Source organism: Xyrauchen texanus, chromosome 7 (genome assembly GCF_025860055.1).
Source record: "Xyrauchen texanus isolate HMW12.3.18 chromosome 7, RBS_HiC_50CHRs, whole genome shotgun sequence".
NCBI lineage: Eukaryota > Metazoa > Chordata > Actinopteri > Cypriniformes > Catostomidae > Xyrauchen > Xyrauchen texanus.
The window spans coordinates 46763177-46785783 of record NC_068282.1 but is presented as its reverse complement, the minus strand read 5'-3'; the positions used below and the strand labels follow the sequence as shown (position 1 = coordinate 46785783).

Sequence of the window (22607 nt, the reverse complement as noted above, 5' to 3'; positions counted from 1 at the left end):
GGCTGGCTGAAGATACTGGAGCATCCAACAGAAATGTTTTCTCTCAGTTACTCATCTCCGTGAGGGTCAGCCATATATGCCGATCCAGAATGACCAGGTTGCCCATGGATTTGCCGATGGCTGCACTATGACTTCTGTGGCATGCAGCATTAAGTCTGTAGCGGTCTGTAGCTCTTTGAAAGTTTACGGATTGAAGCCTTGCTCATCCATTGTCTGAATGCAGGGGGCCAGAGTTCGTCTCGCACATAGCATATTGGGAAACATGTGCTTCGTAGAGATTGATGGGCTCGCGGGGCTTGTGCCGGCATGAGATCCACCTCAAATTCATCCTGCTCAACCTCACGGCCCCACCAGGCATACTCATGTGAATCCTTGGGTATCAAAGAAGAGGCGGGTGGGTGGTGCAAGATATTGAATCGTCCCTCAGAACGAAGCCAATTAATGAGCAAAGTGACTTGAGACTCATGTCCTCACAGTGAAGATAGTCTGTCTCCACGAGAGCTGACTTTGCGTGGGAGCAGCCCAGACAGAAAACGCAGCTTTCATGCTGCTCTGACGGCGGGTTATGTCTTTCACAAAATGAACACATATGGAACGACATCTTGAAAAAATGGCTCTTTTCTATATTTATATTTATATCACACAAATTAAAGATTGCTTTTAAGGATACCCTACACCAGCTGACGCTCTGTGGAGAATCAGGATGCTGAGGTCCATTCTCCAGCGAAGCGCCAATCGGTGAGGCGGAAAGATGTTCGCTGGAGCTCTGCAGTGGAGCGGAGAGTCTTCTCCCTGCTATGAAGATTCTGCCCGCTGACTCGTGCATATCCAGGTGAAGGTAGAGGGCTTCCAGACAACAGATGATCGCTGTCTTGAAGGAAATTCTGAGGAAATGGTGTTTGTGCACCTGTTTTTATAGCAGAAAGTTTCGCGCCAAAACAGGCGGGGATCAAACACCATAGACAATATTAGAATATTGGCGTTATTGTAGTGAGGTTTCAACTAGGTCGTGTAAGAAGACACATCCATATGCGTTACTACGCAAAGTCGAGTGTACTGAGTCATAAGGTAACGAATGTTGCACATAGTACACCAACAAATGGCCAAACAAATAAACCCATGCTTCATTGACTAATAAAATAAAAACTAACTGAAACCTTCGAGAGAACTGCAGCGCACTCACCCGTGCGCCACAGAAGCACAAGCCCTTCTTGCACTGCCACGTCACTCACAGCCGTCGCGCGCATCCTGGGAAACTCGCTTGCGCTTTCTCTGTCCGACGTGTCTGTCCCACAAAACCGGCTGGTGAGGGGAAAAATAAAACAGACGACATTCTCACCGGTGACACGGACACGTTGCGGGGATCATGGGGGGATCACAGAGTGTGGAAATACCCGGAGGTGGTTCGGAGGGCTATCATGTTCTCAGAGTGAGTGTGTTTCTCTCAGTTCTCTCTCTCTCACTCGCGGGGTAGATCGTGCGTCCCTGGCGGCGTAGCCTTCAAAGCGAGGCCGGGGATATGAGTGCGGCCTGCTAGCAGCGGCTACAGGCCAATGTGGCTAAATAAAAACCTCTGGTGTGGCATTGGTACATTTGACTTGATTTTTAGATTGAACATCCACAAACAGATGTCCTTTCAAAATTATGCAGAAATACAACTTTATTTGTTCTACTGTGTCATTAAATGTAACAGTGAATGTTGTTTGATGGACTGATGGGGTTCAAAATTTAAGCAAATTTTGCTTTGCTGACCAGTTTTCGTCATTCATAATAATTCATGTTAATCTAAAGCAGTCGAAACACATGGAATATAGCCTAATCTAGGCATGATCAGGATGTTATTTTAATAATTGGGGAAATAGATGCATGATAGCTTCTATTGAAGGTTGAAAACTCATGCATTAGTTATTCGGTTAACACATTTATTTATTTATTTATTTGTCTCTAACTAGTAGTGGAATTGGCCAGTTTGGAGTTTTGCGTGTGCATATAGAAAGAAAGAAAAAAATATTTTAATAGATTGGTTTGAGTGGGTTTTTCTTTCTCTTATGCAGGTGCAGGAGAATTCGCCCGGGCACAGAGCAGGTCTGGAGCCGTTCTTTGACTTCATTGTGTCCATTAACAACACTAGACTGGTAGGTTTATTGCATATGATGCAAGGGCGGTCCACATGCGATCAAAACTGAACATCTGTTGAACACAATTTGGTGTTCTTGAGTTATAAACATGAGAAATATACGGTTGGAGAAATAGGCTTGATGCTCACTATCAATACATGAGCTCACTATTGTCACGGTTGTGATATAAAATCTTATTACTACAACAGTATATATCCATATATTTATTTCAGTGGATAACATTTTGTCTTGAGTTTAGTTCCACTCCATATTTTGCATTAATCTATGTTTCTTCGACACTCTAATGTGTAAATAACGTAAAGCAGTTATGCCCCACTACTAGTCATTCAAATACATCAACCACTTTGTAAATGGTATGGCAAGGTATATACCGGCTTACACATTTCTGCCATTGTTTGGTATGTAGTGTACCGTAATACTGCCCAGTATCTTACCTAGTTGGATTGCTGGATTTTTCATGAAGGTTTTGTATTTATTTTTTATTCAGAACAAGGATAATGACACACTGAAAGACATTCTGAAGGCCAGCGTGGAAAAGCCTGTGAAGATGCTGGTGTACAGCAGTAAGACGCTCGAGCTGAGGGAAGCCACTGTAACGCCTAGCAACATGTGGGGCGGACAGGGCCTTCTGGGGGTCAGCATCCGCTTTTGCAGCTTTGAGGGAGCCAATGAAAATGTCTGGCATGTTTTGGTGAGTAAATGATTCCCAATGGTGGAATTTACACCACTTTTTTTTTCTTTCTTTTTTTCTAAGGGTTGGGTGCCATTTGATGAAACTCTTTTTGAAATCCTTATGGTGAATTTGTCGTAAAACAAGCCACTAACAATCATTTGTTATAGCCGCTGCATGCAATAATCGTGCTCTGCAAATGAGACAGTCATGGTGTTCTGAACGGGTGTGTTCTTGCTAAACAGACCGGTTGGTCGAGCTATGAATGGAGGCTTTGCTCAGTCTAGAATGCTCTAATTCCAACCTTTTTTGTATGAATTTGTCTGATTTTATAGGAAGTAGAGCCAAATTCTCCAGCAGCATTAGCAGGATTAAGACCACACACTGACTACATCATCGGAGCAGACACGGTTATGAACGAGGTATTTTTCTTTCATTCTCACCATCAACTCATTACACTATTTGAGAATAGTTCACTCAAAAAATAATATTCTCTCTCTTATTTCCTCTGTGGGACACAAAATATGTTTTGAAGAATGTTCATGCTGCTCTTTTCCTATAAAGAATGTAAAAAGATGTTTTGCTGTTGAGCTCTAAAAATGACAAAAAATGTATACCATGTAATAAAATTAGCCCACATGACAACTGTGCTATAGTCCAAGTCTTCTTAAGCCATATAAAACCGTTAAGTGAGGCCTCTATGGACAAAGAGAATGAATTTTGTGTTTACTCGCCAGACTTTTGAGGATTTGTAAGCAAAATGCAACTACAAAAGATATTAAGAAAATTGAAAAAGGGGCATCTACACATATATTATTCATTTAAATGACATCCCGCGCTGTAGAATGTGTTTTAATGAATTACGTTTTTTGCGTTTTAATCATTTTAATCACATTTTAGCAGTTTTAAATTGTACAAATTGCATTTATAATAATGATACAAGCTGTTGTCACTGTTTGAAATTTCATACACATTTTTAATACAAGATATTCACAAGGTCGGAACCAAATAATAAAAATAGAATTCCACATCTAACATTTTAGTGTTACGGTCTCTTTAAGAGTACCGGTGGTTCCAAGTGTTTACAGTTGAATGAGTATATTAACGAGAGTTTTGTTAAATGTTCAAATTAAAATCTACAAGTTCTTGAGTTTTGCAACACTTTTTATATAAAAGCATTAAGATGAATTGTAAGACGTTTATGAGAATGTTTCTAATTGCTAATCATTAAAAGGGTTGTAAGCGATTTCAGCCGTTCTACTTCCACAAAACTGAGCTGTTGAATTAGCCACGCCTTTCTTTCCTAAACCCTACACTCCAAAGATATCAAATGAGCTTTATTGAGACCGACATTATGCAGAAACGGTTGCTAAAAACAACAGCAGCAAAATAGCGCACTCAATTGGCAACTGTTATGGACAACATGGCATTAAATTGGCATTAAGTCTCAAAAATTCGCTACTACTACAATACTGTGAGAAGGTGCAAAATTATCGACAGACAGAAAGCATTATTGAGCGTGGACAGATTTTTGTTTACGGAGTCTAGAGCTGTCACTGAGACCGGTGAGATATCTCACGACACTTATTTCAGTAATATCTTTTAGTGAGTAGGAAAAGATTTTGCATACCTTTACATGAAAAAAATCGCTCGCAGTAACTTTAAGAACATTCCTTGGAAGTCTTTGTGCAAAAACAAGACTCCAGAAACTAAAATATGAAGATACAAAAAAATATTATTTGATAATAATTTCCTTTTTAAGAAAGTTTGTGAATTCAGCCCCTGGTGAATGAAACATTGCATTGCTTTTTGGAGCTGAACTTTTTTTATTTTTTTTTCATTATTTCTGTGTGTATTATGTTTTCTCTCCAGTCAGAAGACTTATTCTCATTGATAGAAACTCATGAGGGCAAAGGACTGAAACTCTACGTCTACAACACAGACACAGATAACTGCAGAGAAGTGGTCATTACACCCAATAGTGCCTGGGGTGGAGAGGGCAGGTGTGTATGAAACTCTCTTTCTCTGGTTCCTGCCTGTGTGTAGAGGCTATTATTTTCCTATTTAGTATAGGCTAAATGTGTCTGACACTATTATTTTTCTCTGTTCAGCCTCGGCTGTGGTATTGGCTATGGTTACCTGCACAGAATCCCTACTCGACCCTTTGAAGAGGGCAAGAAAATTAGTTTTTCTGGACACAACCCCAGTGAGCCAACCAGCCCGCTGAAGGATGGCTTCACAGAGGTCAGTAAGAGTGTATATGTGTTTTTTCAGAGGTTGCCTTGGTCAGATATTTCACTTTCATGATTTTTCTGTTTAGGTTCAGCTGTCTGCAGTAACTCCACCCCCTGTGTCACAGCCCACCCCCATAGGGCTTGAAGAGAGCCTGTCTGGCCTGTCACTCAGCTCTGCCCCACCTAAAATTCCCAGCGAGCTCCACACAGGTGCTGCACATTTTCTAATTATATATAATATACTGTTATTCTACAGCCTTTTGTTTGGAATTTTTCCAAAACCCCGAAACCAGGGGTTTAAACGGGGCGGTACCACACACCCAGGGGGTGTCCAAGGATGCTAGGGGGTGCTGAGAGCAAATTAGTGGGGGGATGTGTTAGGTTACAAATGGGGGGTGTTTATCAGTCATTATAAACTATCATCAAGTTCCTCTTTGCATTTAAATGTTTATCTAGACTTGGATTAAATGAGTTGGTTCTCAATTAGTTCATCTGATTTTTGAAGTCTAGCGAAGAATCTGGTTTAGCAGAGGCACCTGTATGGCTCTGTAAATGGTAAATGTTAAATAGTCTGCACTTATATAGCGCCTTTTTTAACCTTAGAGGTTACCAAAGCGCTTTACAATGTGTCCCATTCTCTCACACACACACACTCACACACCAATGACGGCAGAGCTGCCATGCAAGGCACTAGCCTGCCATTGGTAGCAACTTGCCGTTCAGTGTCTTGCCCAAGGACACCTCGGCATGTGGGCCGGGAATCGAACCGCCAACCCTGCGATTAGCGGCCGACCCACTCTACAATCTGAGCCACAGCCGCCTCTGTAGATGATACGGCTCAATGGACAGAGCAGCGGGAGCGCAAAGCTCTTAAAGCTCAAGCTCTTAAATGTGCAGCTTTGTGAGTAGCAAGCGGAAACCATTTGAATTCGGCACAGAATTCTTCATCACCAGCCTTAAGTTTACTATAGTAACACTATCTGTACTTTAGGCAGAATATATCATAATAAACATAAATATTATCATATCACTACTATTCAGCTCTATTAAATTTGTCATAGGCTACATTAGGGGAGTGAGGGAATTTAATAAATTTTTGTTACACCTTATAAATATTTAGTATTTATTGTTTTTACATGTGTAACCACTGCCCTAAACCAAGAACAAAATCTTAGAGCTTTCAAACTATGTCCACCAAACTTAGCACAGACCTTCAGACTGTTCTGATTCATGTTGCTATATTCTTGATGGAAATACACATTTTTGCATAGCAGACTTTCAAAAATAAAACAACATAGACATTGACAGAATGTTCAGACGGGCCAGTGGAATGCTTGTTAATTATGTGGGCTTGACAAAGCCAAATCCTGTTATTCTACTAAATTGGTTTAGTGGTTATTCAAAATCTACAAACCGAGACCAATATTTCCTAGAGCATTCTAGTTTTACTCATCTAATTTGGTACAGACCTCCAGACTGTTCTGACTTCGTGTGTTATGTATTTTCTTATTGATCGGACTTAAGGTTTTCACACAGAAAACGTTCAAATTTGAGATAAAACGCATAACTAAGTAAACCAGAAGATAGTTTGACCAAGAGTAACTTAATTGTGAATGATAATTGTTGTTTCTGTTCAGGTGTTCCAACAGTTCCCCTGTTGCCCACTCATGTGACCCCAGGGTTGGGTTCCCTTCCATCCATCAACCCCTCTAACACCTTACCAGGTAAATAAAAATAACCCTGTCCTTCCTATTACTGTTACATGAATAAAAGCTTACAAAATATTTGTAATCTGTCCTCAAGAATGAACATTTTCTTGCGCTAAAAAAGCTTGACCCGTTTCTTATTTTAAGCTGTCTTTCACTGAACACAGCATCTAAAAATACATGGCACTCCTGCGCAAGACACTGTAAAAAACAGCGAGACTCAGCGCAGCGATCAAAGACGTCTTCCTAGCACATATGTACAAAGAAAAACTATTGAAAAACATCACAGATGGATGCAAAAACATGTTCTGTGTGAACAGCCACTTATTGTGGTACTTTACTGTGCTTCGAAATGTGAATATAATGTAGGTAAATGATGTTTATATATTTTGTTTATCCTCAGGTTTGATGCCCTTACCGTCTGGCCTCCCTCCGCTACCCAACCTGCCTAACCTCCCGAACCTCAATATACCTTTACCGGACTTTAACGCTTTATCGTTAGCTGGATTCAGTGGTTTACCTCCCACCACAGCAGGTACACACACAAACACACTCTCCGTTCTTGTGTCTAATACTCTTACAAAGCCAGACTTTACCATTTTTATTTAAAATCATGACATTCCATTTAGAAGGCACTGAAATATAGAATTAATGTAATAATGTTTTGTTTTAATCAACTTTACGTATCTACATTTGCTGTACACGAGAGTGCTCTAACGAAACCATGCGGCTGCATTTTGCATTACCGCAGTAGAAATGAAACTCAAATTTCGACAGATTTAACGGGTATATTGCCCACCCCTATATTAAATATTTGATACCACAATGAGTGGTGTGGGGAAAAACTCATTCAGATAATAGTTTTTTTTTTCTCCCCAATTTGGAATGGCCAATTCCCAATACGCTCTAAGTCCTCGTGGTGGTGTAGTGACTCACCTCAGTCAGGGTGGCGGGAGATGAATCTCAGTGACCTCCACGTCTGAGTTGGTCAATCCATGCATCTTATCAAGTGGCTTGTTGAGCGCGTGCGTTACTGCGGAGATGTATCGCTTGTGGAGGCTTCACGCAACACATCGCGGCATCCATGTACAACTTGCCACCAAAAGCGAACCACATTATAGTGACCACGAGGAGGATATCCCATGTGACTCTACCCTCCCTAGCAACTGGGCCAATTTGGTTGCTTAGGAGACCTGGCTGGTGTCACTCAGCATGCCCTGGATTTGAACTCACGACTCCAGGGGTGGTAGTCAGCATCTTTACTTGCTGAGCTACCCAGGCCTCCTCAGATAATGATTTGTAAGACTTAGTTTCTCAGTGGGCTGATTAAAAAAATCTGTTGGCTATCAGAATGGAGCTTGATACTACATGGTAATATCTAGACATGGATAAATACTGTATGTTCTCCTGACTGTGTAGAGTATTTTTTTCTCTCTCTGTCTTTAGGTTTGCCCCCTCTCGCCCCCCTCCCTCCTCTGAATCTTACTGGCATCTCTTCTCTACCCATGCCCACCGTTCTGCCCTCCACTCTGCACAGCATGCCAGGAGTCACACTGTCGTCCACGTTGGCCCCCTCTGACCTTATACCGCCTGTCTCCTTAACGACCAAGCAGACTCCCATGCTCATACTGGAAGCCACCCCTGCAGTCAAAGACACGCCCTCAGGGATGCCTGTTGCCACTGAGATGACCAATGCACAGGTGGCCGCAGAGTCCTCGTAACCATCAGACCGTGGCCAGAGGGCATCTCTAATGTATTTATTCAGTACAAAAAGATTCCAGTGTGCAAACACACACATAAACAGTTCTGATGAGAGATGCCAGAGATAATGCGTGAGAGATGGACAGATAAAATGTTGAAATATTACACACAAAAAAATTTAAAAAAGGAGTTGACTGTAGGTGATTAAGAGCATGTATGTCCAGTTTGCGCTCTCTTCAGAATCTGTGCTTTCTCAAGCTTTTCCTTTCTGAATATCCTGTAATCAACTTTCAAATGTCAGTATAGCATTCCCTGTAATTACAAATTGCTATGTGATTTTACTATGTAATGTTTGTTCGTTCTTTCTTTGCACCATGTTTGCTCTAATCTCAGAACATCCTCTATAAATCAGACTGGGCTCTGGGCCTCTTTCTCTCACTCGCACATCTTCAGTAAGATAGCGCTGTCAACATGTACAGAAATACAAATGTGTGCTTGTGCAGTTTGAAGATTGTGTAGGAATCTCTTATTCAAACATATACAAGCAATAAACTACCCAATTTTACACCACGAGTGCCTCCTGAGTCACTGAATTCTAAGTTTAAAGGTGACATATTGACAACACGCCAGAGGACCAAAATGTACCGTTAAAGATATAGCGCAAAAAATCTATTCTGTCATTTACTCACCCTCATGATATAGTTTTTTCCATGGAACACAAAAGGAGATGTTAGGAATTGTGTTGTGAAGTTAAATAGCGATGTTACAAGCTTTACATTTTTCAGTAGCGTTACAGTAACTTTTCCAGTAACAAGCTATATTTTCCAACGAGGAACAGTGTAGCATCACAAAAACGCTCCAGTCATCACATTTTAGAGCGATTATGGAGGAGCAGGTCTGTCAATATTAAAAATAAATATAAATGTAACAAATGATTATTGATACTTTCATTTATCTATATTTGTCTCTATGGTAATGAAGGCATGTTTTCTACTTCAGGTATAGAAATTGAGCTCCGAGTGAAACTTGGAGGCCTCTGTGACATCAATGTATTAATAAATACCTTTGGAATTATATACATGTATATATAAATGAGGAAAGAAAATACATGTGGAAATAAAAGTATATAAATCACTTAATGTATTTCTATGTACACTTTTAATTTATCTTACGTTAAATTTCCTGTATATTTATTTTTGAGATTGACGATTATATTATGGTCCTCCATGGTGCAGAGGGAGTAAAGAAACGCACTCTGATGTATGTCTGTGACATCTCAAAAACATGAATAAGCAACACTCCTGGAAACATAAACAAAAATCTGACTTTCTATAACTTGGTATTATTTAAAATTTCACAACTTAGTCCCACTGTCCACATATGTGGACATATATTTTTAAGGACATTTTTGCATGTTTATTAGGGGCTACAAATCACAAAGGGGAATGGGAAATGCACACTGCAGTCTCGGGAGGTTAAAGGGACTTTGTCAGAAGTCCATTCCTTTTTTTTTTTTTTAAGCTAAATATTGAGTTTATTGCTTCTGTGTATCACTATATTTTGGAGTGTTCTCCAGTTGTATTAGGTTATATTGAGTAAAAATGTATAACTTGATTTAGGCCCATCGTTATTATTAAATAATCATCTGATAGCGTTTAGTTGAGATAACCGGTATTATTATGCACTTCTAGGGCTGGGATGATTAATCGACGTCATCGATTACAGACATGTCGATTTCCATAACATGCGCTGGTGCGTCAGATGGCATCACCCAGTTTAAACATGGATTCCCCGAAGAACAATCTGCAGCTAAAAAAAACTTGCCCATGGTGGCCTGGGAGTATTTTAGCCAAGACCCAATGATGTGGTGCTGTGTAAAGATATGCAAATTGGAAATGGCTTATCACAGCCATACAACCGCCATGAACAACACTTGAAGCAAAAGCATCCCGGATCGCTTGTCAAGACGGCAGCACCGTAAGTCCTGTTTACTTTTTAAGTCCCCACCCTCCCAAACATGATATATTATTACAACACGTGTTTCTGTTAGTATTAGTCACTTAAAATATATGTTCTATAGTAAATTTCGCACTATGCGACCAAAAACGTCTGTTATTTACGGAAGAGGATTAGGGCCAAGCAACAATAAAAAAAAAATAAAGCTATCTCGAGATTAAAGTCATTATAATGCGAGATTAAACTCGTTAAATTTCGAGAAAAAATTCGAAATACAAGCTTGAGAATAAACTCATTAAATATCGAGAATAAAGTCATTATAATGCGAGATTAAACTCGTTAAATTTCGAGAAAAAAGTCGAAATACAAGCTTGAGAATAAACTCATTAAATATCGAGAATAAAGTCATTATAATGCGAGATTAAACTCGTTAAATTTCGAGAAAAAAGTCGAAATACAAGCTTGAGAATAAACTCATTAAATATCGAGAATAAAGTCGTTGTGTTTCGAGAAAAAACTCGTTAAGTTTAATCTCGCATTATAATGACTTTATTCTCGATATTTAATGAGTTTATTCTCAAGATTGTATTTCGACTTTTTTCTCGAAATTTAACGAGTTTAATCTCGCATTATAATGACTTTAATCTCGAGATGGTTTTATTTTTTTATTATTGCTTGGCCCTAATCCTCTTCCGTAGTTATTAGCCACTGGCAATTACATTTTAACATTAGAGCGCGGAGGATAAAGCACTTGTGTCTCTTTCACTTGAACTCCAAACATCTCAGGGAACCGACCCGCTGACGTGACAAGAGCAGCTCTCTCGAGAGTGTGTGAAGATGAACCACTTCTCAAGCGCTCTGACGTGCACGCAGTCTACAGAGGCGTAAGCAAAACTCCCGCGAAAATTTAAACATGGTATAAACGGATTCGTTTTGAGAACGAAAGCGCTCCAGTTTCACTTAACGGCCATGTAATATCAAATATCCGCGGTCACATACAGTGAGACAGAGGAGATGATCAAATGCAAGAAACAGAATCTCAAAGACTTCCTTCATGAGAAATAAGGGCTTGTGAGTTAATCAGAGAGCCTTAAAATAATGTGTGAAAGTGAAGAATTTAAGGCAGAAATATTTTACTATTTCATAATATAATATAATTGCTATACAGGTTAGCTGGGTTACAAAAGAAGCAAAAGAAAACAAAACATTGAAAGTCCAATGGATCAAAAGTAAATCGGACAAATAAGAGAGATATATTTTAGTTATTTAGACATAATCTGATCATTAAAATATTATTTTATAATTTTATTTGACTGTAATTCATACATTTTTGAAGCCTGAAAAGGAAATCATATACCCTTATTTTATTATATGACCCAAGCTAAATTTGTATAAATGATTTTGTTGTGTGCATGACGCACACATAGTGAGTTTGTATGGTAATTAATCATCATATTCGTGAAACACCTAAAACAGACAATTAATCATCATATTCCTAAAACAGTAATCATAGTCATAATCACAATTATTTGTTTGACAATTAATTGTCAGCCAAATTTCACAATCGTAACCCCTAAATTTCATTATTAGGTTCCTACCTTGTGAATTGTTTTGTTACAAATGTTTTATTTACTGAGAGTTGATTAAGAATGCACAAGTTTTAGTTATTCCTGTTAGAAAAACATTGAAGTGTTACTCAAATTGCACTAATTTTACTGTAAAATAATTTGATGTTGGACTGCTAAACTCGAGGTTGCACAATGTTTTGATATTCCTCATGAAAGTAACTTGAATTTTACATTTTGTTTAATTTATTTTGTTGTTGGATTGCTAAATGTAGATTCTGCTAAAAGGAATTTACATTATTCTACAACATTGAAGATGCCAAATTGCAAACAGATTTTTGATGTATTGAACGGTTACCATGGCGAGGCAATAAATTAATGGCAAAAAATAAGAAACAGGAAGTGTCTCATATCTTCTGCATATATACAGTCAGGTCCATAAATATTGGGACATTGACACAATTCTAATCTTTTTGGCTCTATACACCACCACAATGGATTTGAAATGAAACGAACAAGATGTGCTTTAACTGCAGACTTTCAACTTTAATTTGAGGGTATTTACATCCAAATCAGGTGAACGGTGTAGGAATTACAACAGTTTGTATATGTGCCTCCCACTTTTTAAGGGACCAAAAGTAATGGGACATATTAACAATCATAAATCAAACTTTCACTTTTTAATACTTGGTTGCAAATCCTTTGCAGTCAATTACAGCCTGAAGTCTGGAACGTATAGACATCACCAGACGCTGGGTTTCATCCCTGGTGATGCTCTGCCAGGCCTCTACTGCAACTGTCTTCAGTTCCTGCTTGTTCTTGGGGCATTTTCCCTTCAGTTTTGTCTTCAGCAAGTGAAATGCATGCTCAATCGGATTCAGGTCAGGTGATTGACTTGGCTATTGCATAACATTCCACTTCTTTCCCTTAAAAACTCTTTGGTTGCTTTCGCAGTATGCTTCGGTTCATTGTCCATCTGTACTGTGAAGCTCCGTCCAATGAGTTCTGAAGCATTTGGCTGAATATGAGCAGATAATATTGCCCGAAATACTTTAGAATTCATCCTGCTGCTTTTGTCAGCAGTCACATCATCAATAAATACAAGAGAACCAGTTCCATTGGCAGCCATACATGCCCACGCCATGACACTACCAAAACCCTGCTTCACTGATGAGGTGGTATGCTTTGGATCATGAGCAGTTCCTTTCCTTCTCCATACTCTTCTCTTCCCATCACTCTGGTACAAATTGATCTTTGTCTCATCTGTCCATAGGATGTTGTTCCAGAACTGTGAAGGATTTTTTTAGATGTTGTTTGGCAAACTCTAATCTGGCCTTCCTGTTTTTGAGGCTCACCAATGGTTTACATCTTGTGGTGAACCCTCTGTATTCACTCTGGTGAAGTCTTCTCTTGATTGTTGACTTTGACACACATACACCTACCTCCTGGAGAGTGTTCTTGATCTGGCCAACTGTTGTGAAGGGTGTTTTCTTCACCAGGGAAAGAAATCTTCGGTCATCCACCACAGTTGTTTTCCGTGGTCTTCCGGGTCTTTTGGTGTTGCTGAGCTCACCGATGCGTTCTTTCTTTTTAAGAATGTTCCAAACAGTTGATTTGGCCACACCTAATGTTTTTGCTATCTCTCTGATGGGTTTGTTTTGATTTTTCAGCCTAATGATGGCTTGCTTCACTGATAGTGATAGCTCTTTGGATCTCATATTGAGAGTTGACAGCAACAGATTCCAAATGCAAATAGCACACTTGAAATGAACTCTGGACCTTTTATCTGCTCTTTGTAAATGGGATAATGAGGGAATAACACACACCTGGCCATGGAACAGCTGAGCAGCCAATTGTCCCATTACTTTTGGTCCCTTAAAAAGTGGAAGGCACATATACAAACTGTTGTAATTCCTACACCGTTCACCTGATTTGGATGTAAATACCCTCAAATTAAAGCTGAAAGTCTGCAGTTAAAGCACATCTTGTTCGTTTCATTTAAAATCCATTGTGGTGGTGTATAGAGCCAAAAAGATTAGAATTGTGTCGATGTCCCAATATTTATGGACCTGTGTCTGTGTGTGTGTAGTGGTCTAAACCACATAACTAGTAAACTGGTAATCAGAAGGTTGTTGGTTCGATCCCCACAGCCACCACCATTGTGTCCTTGAGCAAGGCACTTAACTCCAGGTTGCTCTGGGGTGTTGTCTCTGTAATAGGTGTACTATAAGTCACTTTGCATAAAAGCATCTGCCAAATGCATAAATGTAATGGATGGGTGGGTCATTGGGCATCCAGCTGGCAATAGATGTGACACTTCAAATAGACTTTAGGAAAACCATTATGTCTGAGCATAATGTAAGACATGGTGTCTTGTTTACTAGACCAAATGCATGTTCCCATCATGCATAATTTTCCAAAAGCCACCAGGTGGAAATGGACCCATGGTGCTCAGGCATCACTGCTTGCAGCTATATTATTCTATGAAGTTAAATATGTGCAAATTATTTCTTAAGGTGTATGTAGCACACATGCACCTTAAGAAATATGACAACGTATATGAGACATCGTAAAAGCCCTAAAAGAGTAAATTAACTGTCAAAAACACAATTTGACAATCTTGACAATAAAAGCTCAATCGTGACAGCCCTCATTTCATTTAGACATCAACCTACTTGAATATCTGGTGATATTTCTATCTGTAATTAGAACTTTTGATTGCATAATATTATCTGATTATGTATTTAAAACCTATTTTCTTTTTTAAGCTACTTTTTGTTAGTCCACCGAAGTGTAGCAAACTACATTTTTAAAAAGTGAACTTGACTGTACTCTTAAGTAGCTTCAAAAATTGACAACTTAGCCAAAATGTTATCCTCAGTCACCATTAACTTTTACTGTATGAAAAGAAACCCATAGTGGAAAGTCACCACAAACACACACACAATGAAAAAACGCAAGTGTGTCGAAATATTTTTTTAAATGTTTATTTCTCTTTTGGCTACATTCTCTACAGTTGCAGCAGCACTTTAAAGACAGATCAACATGTTGAGCTGAAAACTGGTTGAAAGACTATTTGGAGAGAGGGAACAACCCTGAAAACAGACTTTGAAAGCTGGACAGTTTGATCACAGTCCGGTCCGGATCAGCAAGGGTTGCTAAGCAACATGACAGCACTGGGTCTGGGCAAAAAGGGTAAAATGATCATGGTTGAGGTCTGGCCCACCTTCTATCTGTTCCGTGAATCACATCACACACACACTCGGGCTCACAACGCAGTTCATTCAACAAAACAGTTTTTCCATCCTGTGATTTCCTGGCAAATTTAATGTTAAATTCTTAATTTGATTCGTAATATGGAATTACACAAAAAAGTCTAGTCTTTAGCAACATCAGGGAGCAGTGACATTGCTTCTGACAAAAAAAAAAAGCTACAATGAACTGTGAATAACAAACCCTGCGTACACAGGTTGAGTTTGTAAATGTACTTGAACATGACGTTTGAACATTTTAAAGGAGGGCCATTAGGATCTTTCTTGACTCAGTCCCCTCCGAAATTTTATTTTATTTTTTCCTACTACTTTTAAAACATGTCCAGGTCATTTTTCACCCCAAAATTAAACAAAGCATTATTTATTTATTATTATTTTTGGACAATTAAGCAACATTTTTATTATAAAAAAAAAAAAAAAAAACTACTATTTATCCATCATGGTAGTTTTTGTTGTACTGCCTTTATTTTATGCTGATAAAAAAAAAGAAGTTTACAGTAATAAGAACCACCATTGACAACAATGACACTTACAAAAACCTCAAAAGTAAAATGTCTGAAAATTACAGGGAATTTAGTGGGTAAACGTCCTTAATTGACATGAAAATAATGGCAGAATGCAAAAATAGGCTTCATATTCTTTATGCAAAACACATTTCATTTCTTATGATTTTAGTGTGAAATGTGAACTGGACATGTTTCCGCAAAAGTCACCTGCCCATATTTGCAATTATTAAGCCAACATACACACTGACACACTGTTCATGTAACTTTGAACTAAAATTGATGGCATTTTTGTAACAAACAAACTTTGCATTCTGTGGCCATCAGACGCGCATGTTATAAACGGCCAACGCATTTTATAACGCACTGTGGCGTAAAAAATCCATTCACAGGTGCGCACACACACAGACAAGTCGTGTTACATTTAAACACTCGTTTGTCTATTTCCAATCACACTACAATTAATTGCCTCTAATTTTCACACTTACACAAAACGAAACACCCCTTTCTAGAGGCGTAGCTCAGAGAGAATATCAATAATAGGCGCTAAAGCGTAAAAGTCAATCCCCTCCAACCCATCCAAATCTACTCCACTTCACAAAATGCCTTGGGTAAAAACAAATATCCATTTTTAAGCGGATCTATCGCTGACTGGCATCTGGATACACACAGGAAATGACATCAGCCATTCACGCCGCGATAACAATGGCAGTCACTGTGGCCGGTGTGGGCTTGTCCTTCAGCTTTCAAGCCGATACCTAGCCCCTCCCCCTTTCCGTCCACTCAGAGGTGGTGATGGGAGGGAAAATGCCGTTAGAGTCATAATACATCAGCCAGTGAGATCAGTAGGAGATGATGCCTGAAGATGCAGGGCTGGCGGGCATGGCCTGCAAGTTTCCTGACGAATTGGATCGACGCATGTGAGGAAGAAGGTATGAGTCACTACCCAATTGGTGGACGTCAAAGCGATCCTCCTTCCTGTAAGCCAGACAGCGTCGGATAAATGCCTGCAGAGTATAAGAGAAAGAACTTACACAGCCATTTCCATGTAAACATTTACATAACAAGAGAGTGCTTGTAACAGCGTTGTGCATTTAAAATACAAAGTATGAGTAACTGTATTCCATTATAGTTACAATTTAAATCACAGGTAATCAGATTATAGCTTCATTGCAAAAATATGTTGATTATTGATGGGATTACTGTAATTTTGACAGTCCACTGATATGGGTCTTTTAATGGCCTGTCAAAATCTAGAGAGCAGGGTGGCAGATAGGCAGATTTAATGCAGATATCACCTCGACCTGTAGTCGTTTTATCTTTATTAAAAATGTATTTATTCAGACTGATTATCAGTTAAGAACGACTTCAGTAATTGCGGTCTGTTCCGCACACAAGTGTTGGGCAAGTTTTCAAAAAAGCAATTTACTACAAATTACTATCTAAAATTTTTTAATTATCTTAAAAATCAGATTACACTTCTCATTTCATGGAAAAACGAATTCAATGTATTCAAAATATATTTCTTGTTCATGGTCACATGCAAGTCATACACTCATGTTTCTCCTTCATGACTCGTTAGTGCATCTTCAGCTTAGAGGTCGACCGATTAATCGGCCGATTTTTTTTTACATAATCGGCATCGGCCAATATCCAAGTATATCAAGCCGATTATTAGGCAGGCGCATCTGTGGGCAGCCTAGTGTTGTTGTGGAACACGTGTTCGACGCACGCTGCCCCTAGAGTCATTTTCCAGTGAGCAGACCTCATCCAGTGCCTAAGGAAGGAGCTAAGTTCCTTGGAGAAAACAGTAAGGATTAAATTTGTATAACTTTTGATATGTTACTGCCAACTTCAAGAAAAAACGCAACAAACGCGATAGGCGACATGACATTCGGCTACTTTGTTTATTGATAGCGTAGTTGAAGTTGCATTGTCACAGCAGAAGGGTTGCTATCATGTCACAATAAGTAAGCAAGAATTTTGCAATTACAGACAGTGAATCTGAGACTTTTATTTGTTCTGTTTGTGTATCTTATATTTGAGAGGGTTGTCACTCAATGCAGAGAAATAAGTAATAAAAAAGATACCAACGCACTATAGGCTATTGAAGGACTGGCTTTGGTAAGCTCGGACGTTACCGGTTCTGCAGAAATTAAGAAAATACATTTATTATTGCTATAAAGAGAAAGTTATTTGATCTCGCCAGCCATTTCTATGTATAATAATATGAAACCATTCATCTGTGATGCAATTTAGCTATTCGCAGTCAGAGAGAGAGAGAGAGAGAGAGAGAGAGAGAGAGAGAGATCTCGCGCACAGCGAGCACAACACAGCCCTGCTAAATGAGTGACAGAACTAAACATTCAAACGTAGCCTGGTTTAGATCTGTGATTTTAGTCTGATTTTATTTTAGATTTCGCCTTCCAAAGATTATAAAAAGAATATTTATACATAAGCCGCATTCTGTCTAGCACAACTTCCTTCCCTTCACAGCGGTGCACTGACATTTCTCCCTAAAACTCAAACTTAACATCAGAATCAGCACGATCGGTGATTGTTGTAAAATGCAGTCTAGCTACTGTTGCTAAATTGCAGGACGCGTTTAATAATAAAAAGAGCGCAAGAGATACCGTTCCCAAGGCGGTGCGTGCTCTGAAACAGCCCGCAACGAGACACGCAAAGTATAGGATACTTTGGGTTTCATGTGCGCGTCTAAACGATCAAATATACACAAAAATATGTCAAAACGACCGGCTTGGAGATTCACTTAAACAGTTTATGTCTTAAATGGACGTAGTTATGGAAATAGTTGGGGAGAAAATATGCTACATCAGGAGCTTATTAGATCTGAACTCTGTCTTAAAGGGGAAGCATCCTAATAAACATGCTGACGATTGAGCCATTACTGCGAATCAAACAACAAAAGGCAAAGAGAAAATCACTTACAGCTCTTGAATGAATAACTTCTGCATTAAGAAGCATTAATCTATCTATGATAAACTATGCAGTGTTATTTTACGATTGATTACTTTATTAGATTTCTTTTTAGACCACACCTGAACAGTAATGTTAGTAGACCTTCCTGAAATTAAATCACTGTGCCTATATAACGTTTATCTTTGTGTAATATATATATATATAAATAACAAAAAGAACCGTTAAGAATACAGTTGAAGTACCGGATCGATAAGCAGTATCGGTAAGATAGTAATACCATTAAAACCTTAACGATGCCCATCCCTAGTTATGCCTGTGCTTCTCTTGGATGCTCTGAATATTGGATTACGTGTCTGGATTGCCCCTTAATTAAAGATGCATTTGGATCTCAACCTTCGTGTCTTGGAGCAGATCGTAACACCTGCTTTGTTTATTTAATAAATTTGTTATACATTATTTATACAATATGTTTTTACATTATACATTTTTAATTTAAGTGTCAAGTGTTCAATAAATGTATTTGTTGAGAAATTTTGTCTATCTTAAGTAATTATTTGTGTTACATTTTCTTTCAAATAAAAGGTTCAAATAAGAGGTTAAAAACAAGCACATATCGGCCAAAATAAATCGTCAGCATTAATCGGCCATCGGCCGACCCGGATTTCAAAAGATCGGCATCGGCCTGAAAAAACCCATATCGGTCGACCTCTACTTCAGCTGTCAACTGACTATGTAACTGTAATCGGATTACACAAATTAAAAATGTAATGATTTACACTACTTCTACCTTTAAAGTAATAGGATTACATCAACTAATTACTTTGTACTCCGATTATACCCAACACTGCCTCACATAAACCAATCATATGACTTCAAAAACCTGTAGTACCTGCATTTTAGAGTAACCGTGCGTTCAGACCAGAGGCTGCGAGAGCATAAAAATTTGCTCTGGCTGCCCTGCCAACAACGCTATCGAAGATTTGTGGATGCTCTAACATAGTTGAAATAGGCGTCAACATTCGTTGAGAATGCTTGGTTTTGTGAACTATATTTAAAAGGGCCTCAAAACACCCAGACATGTCGACCGGTATCTTTTTGCCGACCTATCACAAGTAGCGTATATCCTCATGAAATCTTTTAAATGTGAACGTAAGAAATCGATCGGTGGCAGAAATAGAAATTATGGTTGTTTGTTACCAAAATAAACAAAATAAAATACATATATTCCTGTAAGCAATCAGGGACAGATCGTATATTAAGGGAAAACCCGCCACGGCAATAATTAGTTTTTCCTCCATTTTGTCTTTGGAACTATTGTTTGGTGGGAAACAAAGTTTACACGGTTATGTTCTCTAGACTTCGCTAGAGTGGAGCACTTCTATATTCCAATAGGTTGCCGCCGAACCGCGTCAACGTTCTTTACCATAATGTTGCCCGCACTTGAACTTTCCTCTGACGCCCACAATGCCAAAGACGCGTCTGACACGGATGCGCCGCTTCTCACTGCCGAGAGATGCTGGCTTCTATAGAAAATGTATGACTTCTGCTCGATTTGACGATCTCTACCGCTCTGGTCTGAACGCACAATAAAACTTCCAATCATGAATATAACTCATGTCGCATGCTTCAAACTAACCTTTGCCTCATTGCTGGCCACAGGTTTAGCTGGAAACTGCACCTCAGTGGCTTTCAGGATGGTGTTCTCCTGAAGAATGTCTTGCTGGGACTGATTATGGCCAAATGGCTGCAGAGCAACAAGATTTAAATGCCAAGTTATCCTACAATGCGTTATACATTAATAGCGGTGTGTGGCAATAGTTTTAAGCAATGAATCTTACCTTTCGTCCATACAGGCACTGAAAGAATATGACACCCACTGACCAAACGTCTACTTTATTAGAGATCTTTGGAGGCTCTTTACCAACAACAAAACACTCGGGTGGCAAATACCTTAAACAAAGATGTATTGTTACTTTTATTTTACAAACTTAAAAATATTAGGGAGATCTTCAGGAAACCTGTCAAGAAAACGGACTGGTCATATTTAAACTTAAATAAAAAAAAATACAAATATAATATTTTACATAAAAATTTTTTAATTCACATTCACCCCACTAATTCTCATTACCACAGCGCATCCAGGGGTTTTACTTTCACTATACCCATTGTTTTCAATAATGATTCTCATTACCGCAACACACATTTTTTTACATTAAAATCTGTGAAAATGAAAGGCAGTACCAAGGGAGTACTACCATGATGTGGAAACACTTAACTGAAATAATATATCCTTTTTTTCACGTTGCAGTAATGACAAAATCATAATGACCAACTTTTCTCGCATTGCGGTAATGAAAATTGGGGGTTATTAAGTCATGAAAATATCGTTGCAATGTAAAAAACTTAATCGTACTTAAAATAAGGTTAATTTTCTACATGCAAAACCTCATTTCTCATTTGTTTCTTTTGATTGTGGATTAAAATCGGACCAGGACATTTTCTTGACAGGGTTTGTGTGAATCACCAGTCAGGTACTACAGGTGAGACAATGTTGTTTTAAGCTAGGCGCACTAACCAGTATGTTCCTGCTCCCTGTGAGGTCAGATCCATTCCGTCCACTCCATAACTATCATCATCCATGATTTTAGACAGACCAAAGTCTGTGATCTTTATCTCACCACACGCTGTTCCATCAACAAGCAGGATGTTCCCTGAGTAACCAAAAACACAAAACTTCATACAAAAACCACATGGCAAATATTAATTTAGAAGTACATTTAAGGTTTTTGCTAATTTGATAACCTTTTCAAAATAAGGAAATTGTTCAGAAGCTCTGATTATTTGTGTAGAAACATGATATATTGAGTAACACAAAAATAATTGAATCTTTCAAATAAAATGGAAAAGAACCATTATCATTTACAAATGATCAGAAAAACAAAAAGAACAAATATAGCAGCTAGCAGTTACGGGGAATGGCAAACATTTTGATTGAATTTGGAATTCCAGTGATGGTTTTAAGCAGAGTGGTGGAAAAAAAGACCTTAGTTTAATGACTTAGTGTAATACAAGTGCTTCTAACTTTTGATCAATAGGTGGTGCATCATGTCACATATGAAGTTTCATGTCAATGCACCAAAGCCTTCATGAGATACAGCCTCAGATCCTTTTTGGCATCAAGCAATATCATTTGTTAATACATTACACAAGACCGGTCTGGTCAATCAAAAAGATTTTCATAACTTCATCATGAGTGTCCCTAGATGATACATGGCAAATTTCATACAAATCGGATGCAAGGCCTAGGAGCAGTTTGAAAACGTAGGTTTTCAATGAAATTCAATATGGTGGACAGGAAGTATGGCCAACCATGGCAAATTGGGTATTATTCCACTCCGTATCTAAAGCGACCTGTCTCATGATTTTCGGCCAAACTATAAAGAAGTTAAGCATAAATAGAATTTTTTTAAATATTTCTTGACCACTAGGTGAGGGTGCCGTGCCGGTACCCTCACGGTATGCATGTGATGACACGTTGCGTTGTGAAGATACAGCCTCACATCCATTTTGGAGTAATCGTTGTTGAATTTGTTGATGCAGTGTACGAGAACGGTTTGGTCTATCATCATGAATCTCATAATAATGACCGCATTTTCATGTAAATGCAATAAACGCCATTCCTTTATCTGGGTAATGTATTAAACAGAATACACAGGTCAACATGGGTAGATTTTTACCCATTACGCCGATTTCACGTGGCATGTAAACCCCGTTCACACCGGCTTATCCAATGTGTGCACGTGTTGAGTGCATGTCTTTTCACAGTTTGACGTGAAATGCAGAGAATAACGCAATTATGTCCACATGTCGTTAAGTAATGTTTACCACAGACCTCATTTTACTCGTTCAAAAAAAAAAACAT

At 38.7% G+C, this 22607-nt stretch overlaps 2 protein-coding genes across 2 annotated transcripts in view; one reads left to right on the top strand and one right to left on the bottom strand.

The window, feature by feature from the left end:
* Positions 1 to 1230: 1230 nt before the first annotated feature.
* On the top strand, positions 1231 to 9019 carry gorasp2 (golgi reassembly stacking protein 2). The gene is made up of 10 exons (XM_052130284.1): positions 1231 to 1429; positions 2055 to 2135; positions 2626 to 2829; positions 3144 to 3230; positions 4681 to 4811; positions 4920 to 5052; positions 5129 to 5252; positions 6680 to 6766; positions 7152 to 7283; positions 8195 to 9019. The coding sequence occupies exons 1-10, from the start codon at positions 1367 to 1369 to the stop codon at positions 8467 to 8469; spliced, it is 1317 nt and encodes a 438-aa protein (XP_051986244.1). The 5' UTR covers positions 1231 to 1366; the 3' UTR covers positions 8470 to 9019.
* Positions 9020 to 14940: 5921 nt separating this feature from the next.
* tlk1b (tousled-like kinase 1b) overlaps positions 14941 to 22607 on the bottom strand; it is a 38031-nt gene continuing 30364 nt past the window's right edge. The window contains exons 19-22 of the mRNA XM_052130518.1: positions 21261 to 21396; positions 20524 to 20635; positions 20322 to 20429; positions 14941 to 16752 (exon numbers count right to left, since the gene is read on the bottom strand). Of these exons, the coding sequence (XP_051986478.1) occupies positions 16588 to 16752; positions 20322 to 20429; positions 20524 to 20635; positions 21261 to 21396 (521 nt within the window). The 3' untranslated portion in view covers positions 14941 to 16587. The remainder of the gene's footprint in view (positions 16753 to 20321; positions 20430 to 20523; positions 20636 to 21260; positions 21397 to 22607) is intronic.

Coding starts and splice junctions, on each gene's coding strand:
- gorasp2 (XM_052130284.1), top strand. CDS start 1,367: ATGGGGGGATCACAGAGTGTGGAAATACCCGGAGGTGGTTCGGAGGGC. Junction 6,767..7,151: donor CCCCTCTAACACCTTACCAG/GTAAATAAAAAT, acceptor GTTTATCCTCAG/GTTTGATGCCCTTACCGTCT. Junction 7,284..8,194: donor TTTACCTCCCACCACAGCAG/GTACACACACAA, acceptor CTCTGTCTTTAG/GTTTGCCCCCTCTCGCCCCC.